The sequence below is a fragment of the Schistocerca nitens genome, chromosome 2 (genome assembly GCF_023898315.1).
Source record: "Schistocerca nitens isolate TAMUIC-IGC-003100 chromosome 2, iqSchNite1.1, whole genome shotgun sequence".
Taxonomy (NCBI): domain Eukaryota; kingdom Metazoa; phylum Arthropoda; class Insecta; order Orthoptera; family Acrididae; genus Schistocerca; species Schistocerca nitens.
In genome coordinates, this window is record NC_064615.1 from 284,877,364 (window position 1) to 284,889,772 (window position 12,409).

The window sequence follows — 12,409 nt, forward strand, 5'->3', positions numbered from 1 at the left end:
GAACAATGAAAATGACAAAACTAACATTATTTTAGTTTTTTCACTACAAAATTATTTGGAGTTTTCTGAATAAACAAATCAAGTTTCACCCTTCTAAGTGTCTTTATCGCTGCAAAGGTGACACGCCGCGTAAACGGTTGTAGTGACTTGGTGTGTCACCTCTGACGGTGCCAATTGCTGGCTGCAAGCAGGGTATCTTTCCGGAATTAGACAGTGTTTTGTTTTCCAATGTTGTATGGCTTTATCTCTGTGACAAGTGACTGTTCATATCGGTAACCATAAACGCTATACCGTGTGTGTTGACTTGCGGAGTTTGCTTTGTGTTGTTTAGCTGTAATTGATGTAATTAAGCCCATATTCAGAGATTTATCACAGCCAAGTTCATTGGAAAAGTGTTTACATGAGAAAACACAAACTCCAAATGAAAGTGTAAATACACTCCTGGAAATGGAAAAAAGAACACATTGACACTGGTGTGTCAGACCCACCATACTTGCTCCGGACACTGCGAGAGGGCTGTACAAGCAATGATCACACGCACGGCACAGCGGACACACCAGGAACCGCGGTGTTGGCCGTCGAATGGCGCTAGCTGTGCAGCATTTGTGCACCGCCGCCGTCAGTGTCAGCCAGTTTGCCGTGGCATACGGAGCTCCATCGCAGTCTTTAACACTGGTAGCATGCCGCGACAGCGTGGACGTGAACCGTATGTGCAGTTGACGGACTTTGAGCAAGGGCGTATAGTGGGCATGCGGGAGGCCGGGTGGACGTACCGCCGAATTGCTCAACACGTGGGGCGTGAGGTCTCCACAGTACATCGATGTTGTCGCCAGTGGTCGGCGGAAGGTGCACGTGCCCGTCGACCTGGGACCGGACCGCAGCGACGCACGGATGCACGCCAAGACCGTAGGATCCTACGCAGTGCCGTAGGGGACCACACCGCCACTTCCCAGCAAATTAGGGACACTGTTGCTCCTGGGGTATTGGCGAGGACCATTCGCAACCGTCTCCATGAAGCTGGGCTACGGTCCCGCACACCGTTAGGCCGTCTTCCGCTCACGCCCCAACATCGTGCAGCCCGCCTCCAGTGGTGTCGCGACAGGTGTGAATGGAGGGACGAATGGAGGCGTGTCGTCTTCAGCGATGAGAGTCGCTTCTGCCTTGGTGCCAATGATGGTCGTATGCGTGTTTGGCACCGTGCAGGTGAGCGCCACAATCAGGACTGCATACGACCGAGGCACACAGGGCCAACACCCGGCATCATGGTGTGGGGAGCGATCTCCTACACTGGCCGTACACCACTGGTGATCGTCGAGGGGACACTGAATAGTGCACGGTACATCCAAACCGTCATCGAACCCATCGTTCTGCCATTCCTAGACCGGTAAGGGAACTTGCTGTTCCAACAGGACAATGCACGTCCGCATGTATCCCGTGCACCCAACGTGCTCTAGAAGGTGTAAGTCAACTACCCTGGCCAGCAAGATCTCCGGATCTGTCCCCCATTGAGCATGTTTGGGACTGGATGAAGCGTCGTCTCACGCGGTCTGCACGTCCAGCACGAACGCTGGTCCAACTGAGGCGCCAGGTGGAAATGGCATGGCAAGCCGTTCCACAGGACTACATCCAGCATCTCTACGATCGTCTCCATGGGAGAATAGCAGCCTGCATTGCTGCGAAAGGTGGATGTACACTGTACTAGTGCCGACATTGTGCATGCTCTGTTGCCTGTGTCTATGTGCCTGTGGTTCTGTCAGTGTGATCATGTGATGTATCTGACCCCAGGAATGTGTCAATAAAGTTTCCCCTTCCTGGGACAATGAATTCACGATGTTCTTATTTCAATTTCCAGGAGTGTAATTTAATCTGGATTAGGATTCCCAAAAGAGTGTTTGTACAGATAAAAACATTGCATTTTGGAGTGTATGATGCAGTGGCAACATACAATGAAGGAAATAATATCAAATGTGATGTGCTGAAACATTTAGTTTCCAACCAGGAGAACACCATTTCCACAATGCGCCCAATTGATGAAGAAAGACTAAGAGGTGCAGGAAGAAGAGACAAAAGCCTACAACTTGCAGCAAAAGGTAAGAAAAGACCAGTGAAAAGGAAAAAGAAGAGGACGCTGATACTCCATCATATGGGGCATGAATGTATTAAAAAAACTTTGGAAGCCATTTCCTGTAACTTTAAAATTATCTTTGAGGAACATTTTCTCAAAAACTGCTATAAGTATATCAATGAAATTTATACACAATATTGTTTACTTATTTACCTTCATTTTTATAACAAATTGTAAAAAAAATTGTATAACTCAAGAGTTATAGAAAATGTGCAAAATTTTAGAGAAAAAAATAAGCACCTGTTTAAAAAAAATTGTAAAACAAAAATCAATAAATATTTCTTATTGTGGCATTGTAACTTTGTAGAGAAATATTCACTGAACATGTAGTCCAAATTTCAGATCAATATGTTTATGGTTTTAGAAAAAAAATTTCCTTCTATTTGCTAAAATTAACATGGAGGAAATGGATTGTTCCGGCTTCCCTTAAACATACAGATTTTTGACTTCATGCTGATGTGTTGTATTTTAACACAATCAAAAGAAAATAAAAAGTAAAAAGTTTAATACATATATGGGTTTAAGGTTGTGTGCAATTTCAATGGTTGCCTTCTTGTCACTGCTTGTGCTTCAGATGGATACAGGTGTGACAGCGCAGTGAACTATGGTTTGAAATGAAATAATACACTGAGTATTACAAGTTTCAGTCGTACGCACGTTGATGGCTATTTCTTGGTTTCTATGTGGGTCTTGGAATTTTTTCCTGACATTTAAGATCACACAGACTCCTGGCAATGTCCTGCCCTATGGTTCATATTGCACATAAAACTTCCCATCTTGTGCTAAATAATTTATTTCTACTTCCAATCTTTCAAATATTGTTGGGATGCAAATTAAAATTACTGCACTGATGTGTTTTCTTTCCCTTTTTCTTCTGATTTACTGTCTATTTGCCTTTAATGCCATGTACATCATATACTTACTGTTCATTACAAATACAGATTAGTGTCATAGTAGTCAATATTTGTAATGAAGAAGCTGGGGCCCATTCCTTTAGTACTCATTTCTTGCATTCCATTACACTGTGAGGACGAAGTTAATTCAATGCTTTAGCCATTGCCACTGCCTCGTTAATGACAAAGAAAGCCATTCTTAATTGGATTTCTTCAGTTAGCACACCAACCAAAGCAATTCCTAATTTCAAATCATCAGAGCCTTTAGCTGAGCATCAAACCAATTACTAATAATGAATGCTGTTATCTGCACAACAAGTGTAAAACTTTATTCTGTAAATGAGTAAAAATAGAAGTACAGATTTAAAAGAAAGCAAAAATATTTCTATGACAGTTTCTGTTCTATGAACATCTCATAGTTTTAACATCTGTTTTTGGAACCAAGATCGGTTTGCAACTAAACTGGATCTACTTTTATGTTTAGTGTCTGATTAACAAATAATAATAATAAGTCACAAAAAAGGAAATAACTTGCTCAAAATAAAACACAATTATTTTATTTTTTTTTGCACTCACCTGCATCCACAGCTGTCATCCTCATAAAGTGGCAGATCGCTTGGACGACATGGTTTAGCTTCTGTACTGTCTTTGCCACTTTCAGACTTAATTACAGCCGCAGCTAAAGAAGTGGGTATGACAAACTTCTTTAAAATCTGTAAAAGAAGTTATGTCATTAAAATTTTAAAATACAAATGTAGACAGTGACACCTTTTACCCCTGCCAAAATTCAAGCCAACTAATAACCATCCATTCCTGTCAGATAAACTTATAAGAGGCACAAACATCACAGAAGCCAGCCACTGCTTGTTTCACAAGCAAAATACAAACTAAATATTGTAATTCACTAACTACATATTAAGAGAATTATTTACTAGTAAATGTTTCAATAAGCTTATGATTTTCTTAAAATGTGGCAAATCTGTATTAAACACAAGCCTAAAATTATGCCTCACAAAAAAATCAAACTTCCATTTTCATTCAGCTCTCTAATAATAATATTTCTTCAGAGAACTGTCAGAGGAAAACAAGCTAAGTCATTGGGTCTTTCCCTTTATGGGTAGCATGCTCTATGAAAATTAAAATATGATCATAAGAAAACAAATATTTACATTTAACACAAATTGGTAAAATAATCTGCTACACTGTGAAGCTGGACCCCCAACCCCCTTGAAATCCTTGATGCGGTGACAGTCTGAACTTCAGCATAGTTCGAGGCCTAGGTTAAAAGAAGATAATCTGATTGCGAGATGGCGAAGCCAACAAATATGTTTAATAAATAAAGGTGATGTAACAACAAAAGTAATCAGTTATTGACAATATGACAAACGGATAGATAAAAAATGGAATCAGTCTTTCCTTCTCATCCCCTCCGGTAAGCCTCCCCTGATGTGGGTTCTCGTTGACTTTTCTGAACTGTACCCCTTTCCCTAAGCCTCTCCAGTCCCTTTCCTTCACCCCTCTTCCTTCCCCTTCAACTCTTCTGCCAGACGAAGGAGCCATGGGTTCTGAAAGGTTGTAAAAGATAAACCTTTTTGTGTGTGTGTGTGTGTGTGTGTGTGTGTGTGTGTGTGTTCTCCTGCCGCCACTTGGTGGGCAGATTTTTTATCTTTGAAATAAAGGTGGTGGTAACAGATTGAACTGTATCATATGCTAAGGCAATAATTCCCAAGATCACTTGCGAACAACATATCAAGCACACAACTGCCATGGCGCGAGATATTGATTTTGATTAGTGTTACCGACTACAGAATACCATCTAACGGTGAACCTGTCAGCAATGTTCCAAAGATGTGTGAAGCTGGCACAGTGTCAATCAGTGGCGGATACAGAAAAACCTCAAGGAGGGGGCGCTAAAATTATCTCCAGCAACCTTTACTTTTAACGTAATAAAAAAATAATTAAGACACATGCAAAGCTTAAGAAAGTTTTATTTGAACTGATTATACACATATACAAGGCAATGCCATCATACGATATAAAAAAGTTATAATTGTGGTTCTCTTCCTTAAATGATGAATTCTATGTGCCTATTCTTCCTGGAAAATTGTTTAATTACATTGTTGATCCTCCAGGAAGATTCCTCCTTCACTGTCGACCTCAGTCATGTCTTTGTATGCTGCAATATCAAAAAACTTCTTTCTACTGTAGCAACAGATGCAGGTAGACAAGCAAATATTTTGTACAGTGTGTGCAAAGTAGCATAGCGAGAGATAGGATGCACATGCTGGGTAGGAAAGTAAAACTACTCGATAACTCCATTCAGTCGAGTCAACTGACAAAAGAAATGAATGAATAGCGTGCGGGCTGACTGGTGGTGGCGGTTGCCAATAAGGGCAGCTCCACAAGGCAGGGTGGAGTGCGCACTCCCCATATGTATCTGCAACTGGTGTCAATGTGCACTAGTTACCTGGTGGAGGTTATTTCCAAGATTGTGTACTGCGGAAAGGGATTCAGACTTCATTTATTGCCATATCGCAATTTTCGGAACTGTGTGGATTGTCATGGAGAGATGTGTCAAACTTTGTGAAAGATACAGCTACAGCATACCCCAGATATGGCGAAACAGGATTGCTCCTGCCTGTTACACAAAATGCGGAGTAGTTGTTGATGGAGACCTGAATCACAAGTAAGGTAAGTCAGATTCTTCCTGGTAGTAATTTTGGTACATCTTTTGTCATTACTTGTCAATGCTGTAAACAAAATCGATATCTGGCATCATTACAAGCTGCACGCTTGATCATCGTTGTCAATGCTGTAAAAAAAACCGATAGTTGTGCTCTGACAAGTCACACTCTCTGTACATATCATTCACAAGTAATCTTGGAAATTACCCCTAAAACTCGCATTTGCTTCATATTTAACACGAGTTCTGTCATAAAAATCAAAACTGCTAGGTGAATTCAGAAAACACGTTACATAATAATTAAGATGCCAACGAATATTTTGATGCACATTACATGCATATAATGTACATAAAAGATAACGGTGAAGTCTGTGACATAAGCCCATGACCAACTACAGGCCTGCAAGCCCATGACCAACTACAGGCCTGACTGCAGGCAGGTCACATGCAGCCTTTCTACTTGCTGTGGGACTAGGAGGTGGAGAGGTAGCAGGCCCCTCAGGCGATAGCCTTTTACCCTCGAGTAAAATTCTCAGTAATATTTTGACAGCACGCTTAGTAGACCTGGGGCCATCCTGCAATCGGGAAGTCTCCATCTCTTTACAGGATTCAGCCCAGGTCCTCCAGGGATAAAGTCTAGTGCTCTATCCACTAAACCAACACAACCATCTCACATTTATTCATGCGTCAACTTTGAAAAAAGCAAGGAGGGCCACTAAGTAAATACAACCAAATAACCAATCTAAGTCCTGTCACTTGTTTTCAGGTATTTGCAACAACCACAATAGTATGTACCTCATTTCTAGTAACTTCAACAATCAGTACCTTGAAGTCATAGTTGTCATTGTCATAGTGTAGTTGCAGTAGTGTAGTCCAAAGAGAATTTTACAATGATATACAGACAGTAAGCTTAATGCAAGCAGAAACAAAAGCCATGTAACAGACGTATGAATATACACACACATTTAATGAGGTGAGGACAGATGGCAGGTCATAGCCATGTTGAAGGAACCAATTTGGCATTTACCTAAAGTGGTTTAGGAAAACTAAATCAGGAAGGTGGGAGAGAACACAAAGCTCCCCTCTATCAAATCCGAGGTCAGCGTCTCAACAAATGCACTACCTTATTCAGTTGTGCCTAATGTAGAATTCTCTGAGGTATGTACATATTTGGAACAAGTTAGCTTCACAAATGATGATACTGTAAAGCAGGAGACTGCTTTCCTTCATTTTCCAAAATTTTTGAAATAATGATGATTTATTTTAGAATAGTATCTCAACTTACCAACAACAGTAACTTCAGTAAGTCACAATCTGTTTTTCAAAAGAGTTGCTCTACTGAATGCCATTCAGTAAATTTTACAAGCATTAAATAATTAAATAGTGTCAGTTCGTATTTTCTGAACCAGTCTAAGGCATTTAACTGTAAATCATGCCCATAGGCACCTACATGGCTCCCTCCTATGCCAATCTGTTAATAAGCCATCTAAAGGAGACTGTCATAGCCTCCAAAAACACCAAACCCCTTGTCTGGTTCAGGTTCGCTGATGATATCTTCAGGACCTGGACTCATTCACAACCTCAGCACCTTCTCTCCCATCCCCTTCACCTGGATCCTACTCAATCCAGTGTCTCACCTTCCTAGATGTTGACTACCTGATCTCTGATGACTCCATCCACATCTCTGACCACATTAAACCCACCAGCCAACAACATTACCTGTATTTTTAAAGCTGTCATCCCTTTCACACCAAAAAATCCATCCCATACACAGCCTGGACACCCAGGGATGGCGTATCTGCTGTGACAAGGACTCCCTTGCTTGGTATGCTGAGGGTCTCACCAAGGCCTAGTCTGCAAACACACCCCCATACCTCCCACCACCACCCCAAGAACCAGCCACAAAAGAGTGTCCTCTTCGACACCCAATACCAGGCTAGACTGGAACAACTGAAGTACATCCTTTCACAGGGCTTTAGTTACCTATCATAAGCCCTGAAATGAGAGATCCTACCCAAGATCTTTCCAATCTCTCCGAAAGTGGTGTTCTGCAACCCTCCCAAACTCCACAACAGCCTAGTCCACTCCTTTGCCACTCCCAATCCCAACCCCTTGCCACAAGGATCATATCCCTGTGGAAGACCCAGGTGCAAGACCTGCACAATCCACCCAACCAGCACTTCCATTCCTTTCACAGGTTTATCCAACCCCATCAGGGGCCAGGCCACCTGGGGAAGCAGCCATTTCGTTTACCAGCTTGGCTACAATCACTGCACACCTTTTAATGTTGTTATGATTACATACCAGCTGTCCACCAGGATGAACGGCCACTGACAAACTGTGGCCATGAGCAAAGTAGACCATCCACTGGCACAACATGCAGCTGAACATAACATGCTTGATTTCAATGGCTGCTTCACAACCCGAGCCATCTGGATCCTCCTCCCCACCCCCACCATCATCTGTTCTTAACTACTTAGATGGGAGTTATCCTTACAACATATTCTCTGGTCCCATAATTATCTCAGCCTCAACCTACTGTAACATACTGCTCCAACACACACTACCCAACAGTTTCCACCCCCCACCCAGCTTATCATCTCCTCCCTATTCTCATCTCGCAGTCTCTGTTTGCAGCCCTATGCCAATGCACCCGCCCATCTCTCCCTGCTGCTCTGCCTTTTTCCCCACCTCCCTGCCCCACATCCTCTTGACACTATGTCTGTTGGCATTCTAGTCCCTGAATACTCCACCACACAGTGTTCATCTCTTCCCCCACCCATATATTACTATACCTTCTCCTTGACCATCCCCTCCAAACTGCTGCTTGTATCCCACATGATAGCTGCATTCTGGCCTCAGATGCCAGAGTTGGTAGTGATATGTGCAGAAGGTTTGCTGTCTTCTTGCTTGTTTATATGAATCATGTGTGTTTCTCTTTCGCAAGGTTGTGGCTGAAACCTTTATGTAAGTATGTTTTGCAACTTAACGGTAAGTGGCAATCCATATTTTCCTACATTGTTGGTAAATCATAGCATTCCCCTACACAGAATGAAGTTTTATGGGATTGATGGTATCACCAACCCATAGAAAGTGTCATATGTAACCAAAAGAATGCAGAAAGTTGTATTCAGTGCTTCAACAAACATAGTCCAGGGACGTTATTCTGACTGGAGGGGAATCACATACGGGGTTCCCAAGGTTCAACTTTTGGTCCACTATTGTTCCTCATATATGTAAATGATCTTTTGTTTAACATACAACAAGCAGAATTAGTTCTTTTTGAAGATGACAAGTATTATGATCAATCCAGCATACATACCAAAACAGAGGAAATGGTGAACAATGTTCTTAGAAGTATCATTGTTTGGTTTCTGCAAATGGTCTCACCCCTCACCCTCAATTGCAAAAAGACAGGACACATCAAGTTATGCACATTTACGGGTACCCCTCCAATGATAAGTGTAACACATGGTGAGGAAATAATGATCAGGGGGAACCTTCAAAATTATTGGGTTTCAATACTGATGAGAATTTAAACTAGAAAAAATGCATTTTGGAATACCTAAAGCACCTTAGTTCAGACACATTTGCATTTAGAAATATTGCAAATCTTGGGAAGAGGCAAATCAGCAAGCTGTCATATTTTGCATATTTTCACTCAATAATGTCATACAGAATAATGTTTTGGGGTACTCATTTACAATAAAGAATGTCTTCATTGCTCAATACAGGTCTGTACGAATAATAGGTGGTGCTCAACGATGATCATCTTGTAGACACCTGTGTAGCAGTTAGGCAATTTGAGAACTGCTTCACAGTTTATTTACTCTCTCATGAAGTTTGTTGTAAATAACCCACTGCAGATCTAAAGGAACAATGACATACACTATATAATTATAATACCAGAATAAAAATGGCATCCATTACTCCACATTAAAGTTGTGTTTGGCACAAAAGTGGTGCACAATGCTGCATCAAAAAATTTTATCACTTACCCAGTGATATAAAATGCCTGACAGGTAGCAACATAAAACTGGTAAACTGAAAAAGTTTCTCCTTGACAACTTTTATTCAGGAGAAGAGTTTCTATTATTGTAATGTGTAAGAGGTGGTGGGTAGTGCTCACATCTATGCTATATGAACTCACATTTATGTTTCTTTTTTAAAAAGCACTTACAACTTTCAGCATATTTACAAATTAATTTGTGATGTGAGCATAAAATGACTGTCTACATCATTATGATTTATCATACAAAACAATCTATGGAACATGAAAGTGTGCAAAATGATAATGAAACATCTGCTCATTAACTGTGTTCAGTAGATATAGTTCCCAAGAATGAGCCACTTGCTTAATATATAACTGAGTACACTATTAACTGTCAAAGAATAAAATAAAATCTCTAAGATACAGCAATTTGATTTTAACAATTTCATAAACTGATTTTTTCTTCACATATAAAGGATATCAGTTGTCACATGCAGCTAATAGTGTTTTCATTCTTGAATCTAAACAGTCTGATCATTTATTGAAGTCATTAATAAAAATTTATTCAGTTTTCAGTGAAAGTTGCTAAGTGGCCCCCTTGTATTTTTCATAATTTATATTATTATTGATAGATGTATTTAACATCTGTCAAAATACTTTAATGCAAAATTTTCTGAATTTGCTTTGCAGTTTTAGTTTTTATAACTAAGTGCATTAAAAATGCTACCAAATGTTATCAGGCTACACTACAGGTCTAGGTATCGCCACAATCTATACTTGGCATTCACATTCGTTTGACCTCACAAACGAATTATCGCCTTTCAACCTAACCTACACTTCAGGCTATGCTACACATCAGTTTGTTTCCCCAACTAAGATTTAGTATATGTGTGTGTGTGTGTGTGGAGGGGGGGGGGGAGGGGGGGTATCTCACACTTCAGCCCAATTTTCTTAGGAATTTTTACAAGATTTTACAGTATGCTTCTTGGTAGCTTGTTACAGGTTTTTGCACCATAACGCACAACACATTGAACACAAAAGGGAAAGCAAAATCTACAATCTAATTAGTTTTGTCATTTTTGGCGATTGTGTAAAGTCACTACTACACTGAAAATGGTCATTAGCCATACATGATTAAAAAGCAAATATTATGAAAAGTTAATGGAATACTTCAAAGACGTTTCACGTGGCTTTTTCTAGTTTTCAAATGTGTGTTTCATAGAACAGTTTTTTTGTACAATGTTTTTATCAACATTATGCTCAGAACATAATACCAAGGAACAAGATTGCTGAAGTATGTAAAATAATACATGACTCTGGCCGGGGGTAAATACCAGAGAAATCACACCAGGTCTTCTTTAAATAATTTTTAATACTCTCTCGTGTGGATTACATTTACACGAATTCTCATCTCTGCAATTTTCGCACAGGAATTATTTTCACAAATAAAGTTCACAGTAAGATCAATGTCAAAAAAGTGGATCTCTGTGCAACTGAAGGGAATGTTATTCTAAAGACGAAACTGAAGAATTCGGTGACATCCTTTAGTTTACATACAACTTAGGAGTGCATGGACTATTCTCGGTGGCATAGATATTTTCTAAAAGACAAAGTTTGCTATTTTTAGGATGCCTTAAATTTAATGTTTGTTAAAGTCATCTCGAGCTCATTTTATGGATTAGCTTATTAGCATTTAAGTTTTGTTTTGAGAATTTTGGTCCACATTTTTAATTTTGAACGGAATATCTACAGATACTCGTCTAGAAACAATCCACACTACGTATCCACGCTGGGATGATTTACATCTCAGGCACTTTAAAAGTGTTGACACTAATTTCAAACGAAATGATATTCTCATGACAAAATATCGTCTGCAACTAACGTTCTCGTCGTACAATAGAGTGGTATAAATGGAATAGACCAGTTGTATGAGTCCCCAGCATTGATTCGGAAAGGAAAAGTAATCACAGCAAACATTATGAAGATTTGTATGTCAAATTTCTCTCTGTACCTGAAATCGAATCATTCCCTACCACTGTTTGCAACTTCACTCAATTACCACTTCTCTCACTCCATACAAAGTTGTGAGCGATGAAGGTACTACATACGCCGCGAACTTCTACAATCGATATTACGATATCGGCTACCCTCGATGTAACCGTGATCTGAGCAGAGATCTTTGCGTGTGAACAGAATATCTACGCAGATATGAGATGTTCGCAGAATTTGGAGTTGGAGGTTTGAGTGAATTTGCTCAAATCTGTGGGTTCATATCACATCTGTGCAGACAAGTTGGGGCATGTGGACAGGATATCGCCGCAAATCTGGCACTAAAGAGTGTTTGAGACAGCTGGTTATTCATTCGGGTGTTTCTCGTCTGCTTACGCAGAGTGAATTTTAAAGTGAAAGATACCCGTCAATCGCCGGCCGCGGTGGTCTCGCGGTTGTAGGCGCGCAGTCCGGAACCGTGCGACTGCTACGGTCGCAGGTTCGAATCCTGCCTCGGGCATGGATGTGTGTGCTGTCCTTAGGTTAGTTAGGTTTAAGTAGTTCTAAGTTCTAGGGGACTGATAACCACAGCAGTTGAGTCCCATAGTGCTCAGAGCCATTTGAACCATTTGATACCCGTCAATCGTCTAGATAGTTCATTTCTGAATTTATCGAAATGTATGGGAGCCATACATGTTAGTGAAAAATTTCAAGCAGCGAATAGAACT

The 12,409-nt window shown here is 40.5% G+C and overlaps 1 protein-coding gene across 3 annotated transcripts in view; it reads right to left on the minus strand.

The window, feature by feature from the left end:
- The window catches only part of LOC126236031 (MICOS complex subunit MIC27), a 53,761-nt gene extending 41,923 nt beyond the window's left edge, over window positions 1-11,838 (minus strand). For all 3 annotated transcript variants that reach the window (XR_007544864.1, XM_049945055.1, XM_049945054.1), the window contains exons 1-2: window positions 11,704-11,838; window positions 3,595-3,731 (exon numbers count right to left, since the gene is read on the minus strand). Coding sequence is in view for 2 of the 3 variants with exons in the window: in XM_049945055.1 (XP_049801012.1) it covers window positions 3,595-3,731; window positions 11,704-11,718 (152 nt within the window). In the remaining variant the exon portion in view is untranslated. The remainder of the gene's footprint in view (window positions 1-3,594; window positions 3,732-11,703) is intronic.
- Between the last annotated feature and the right edge of the window lie 571 nt (window positions 11,839-12,409).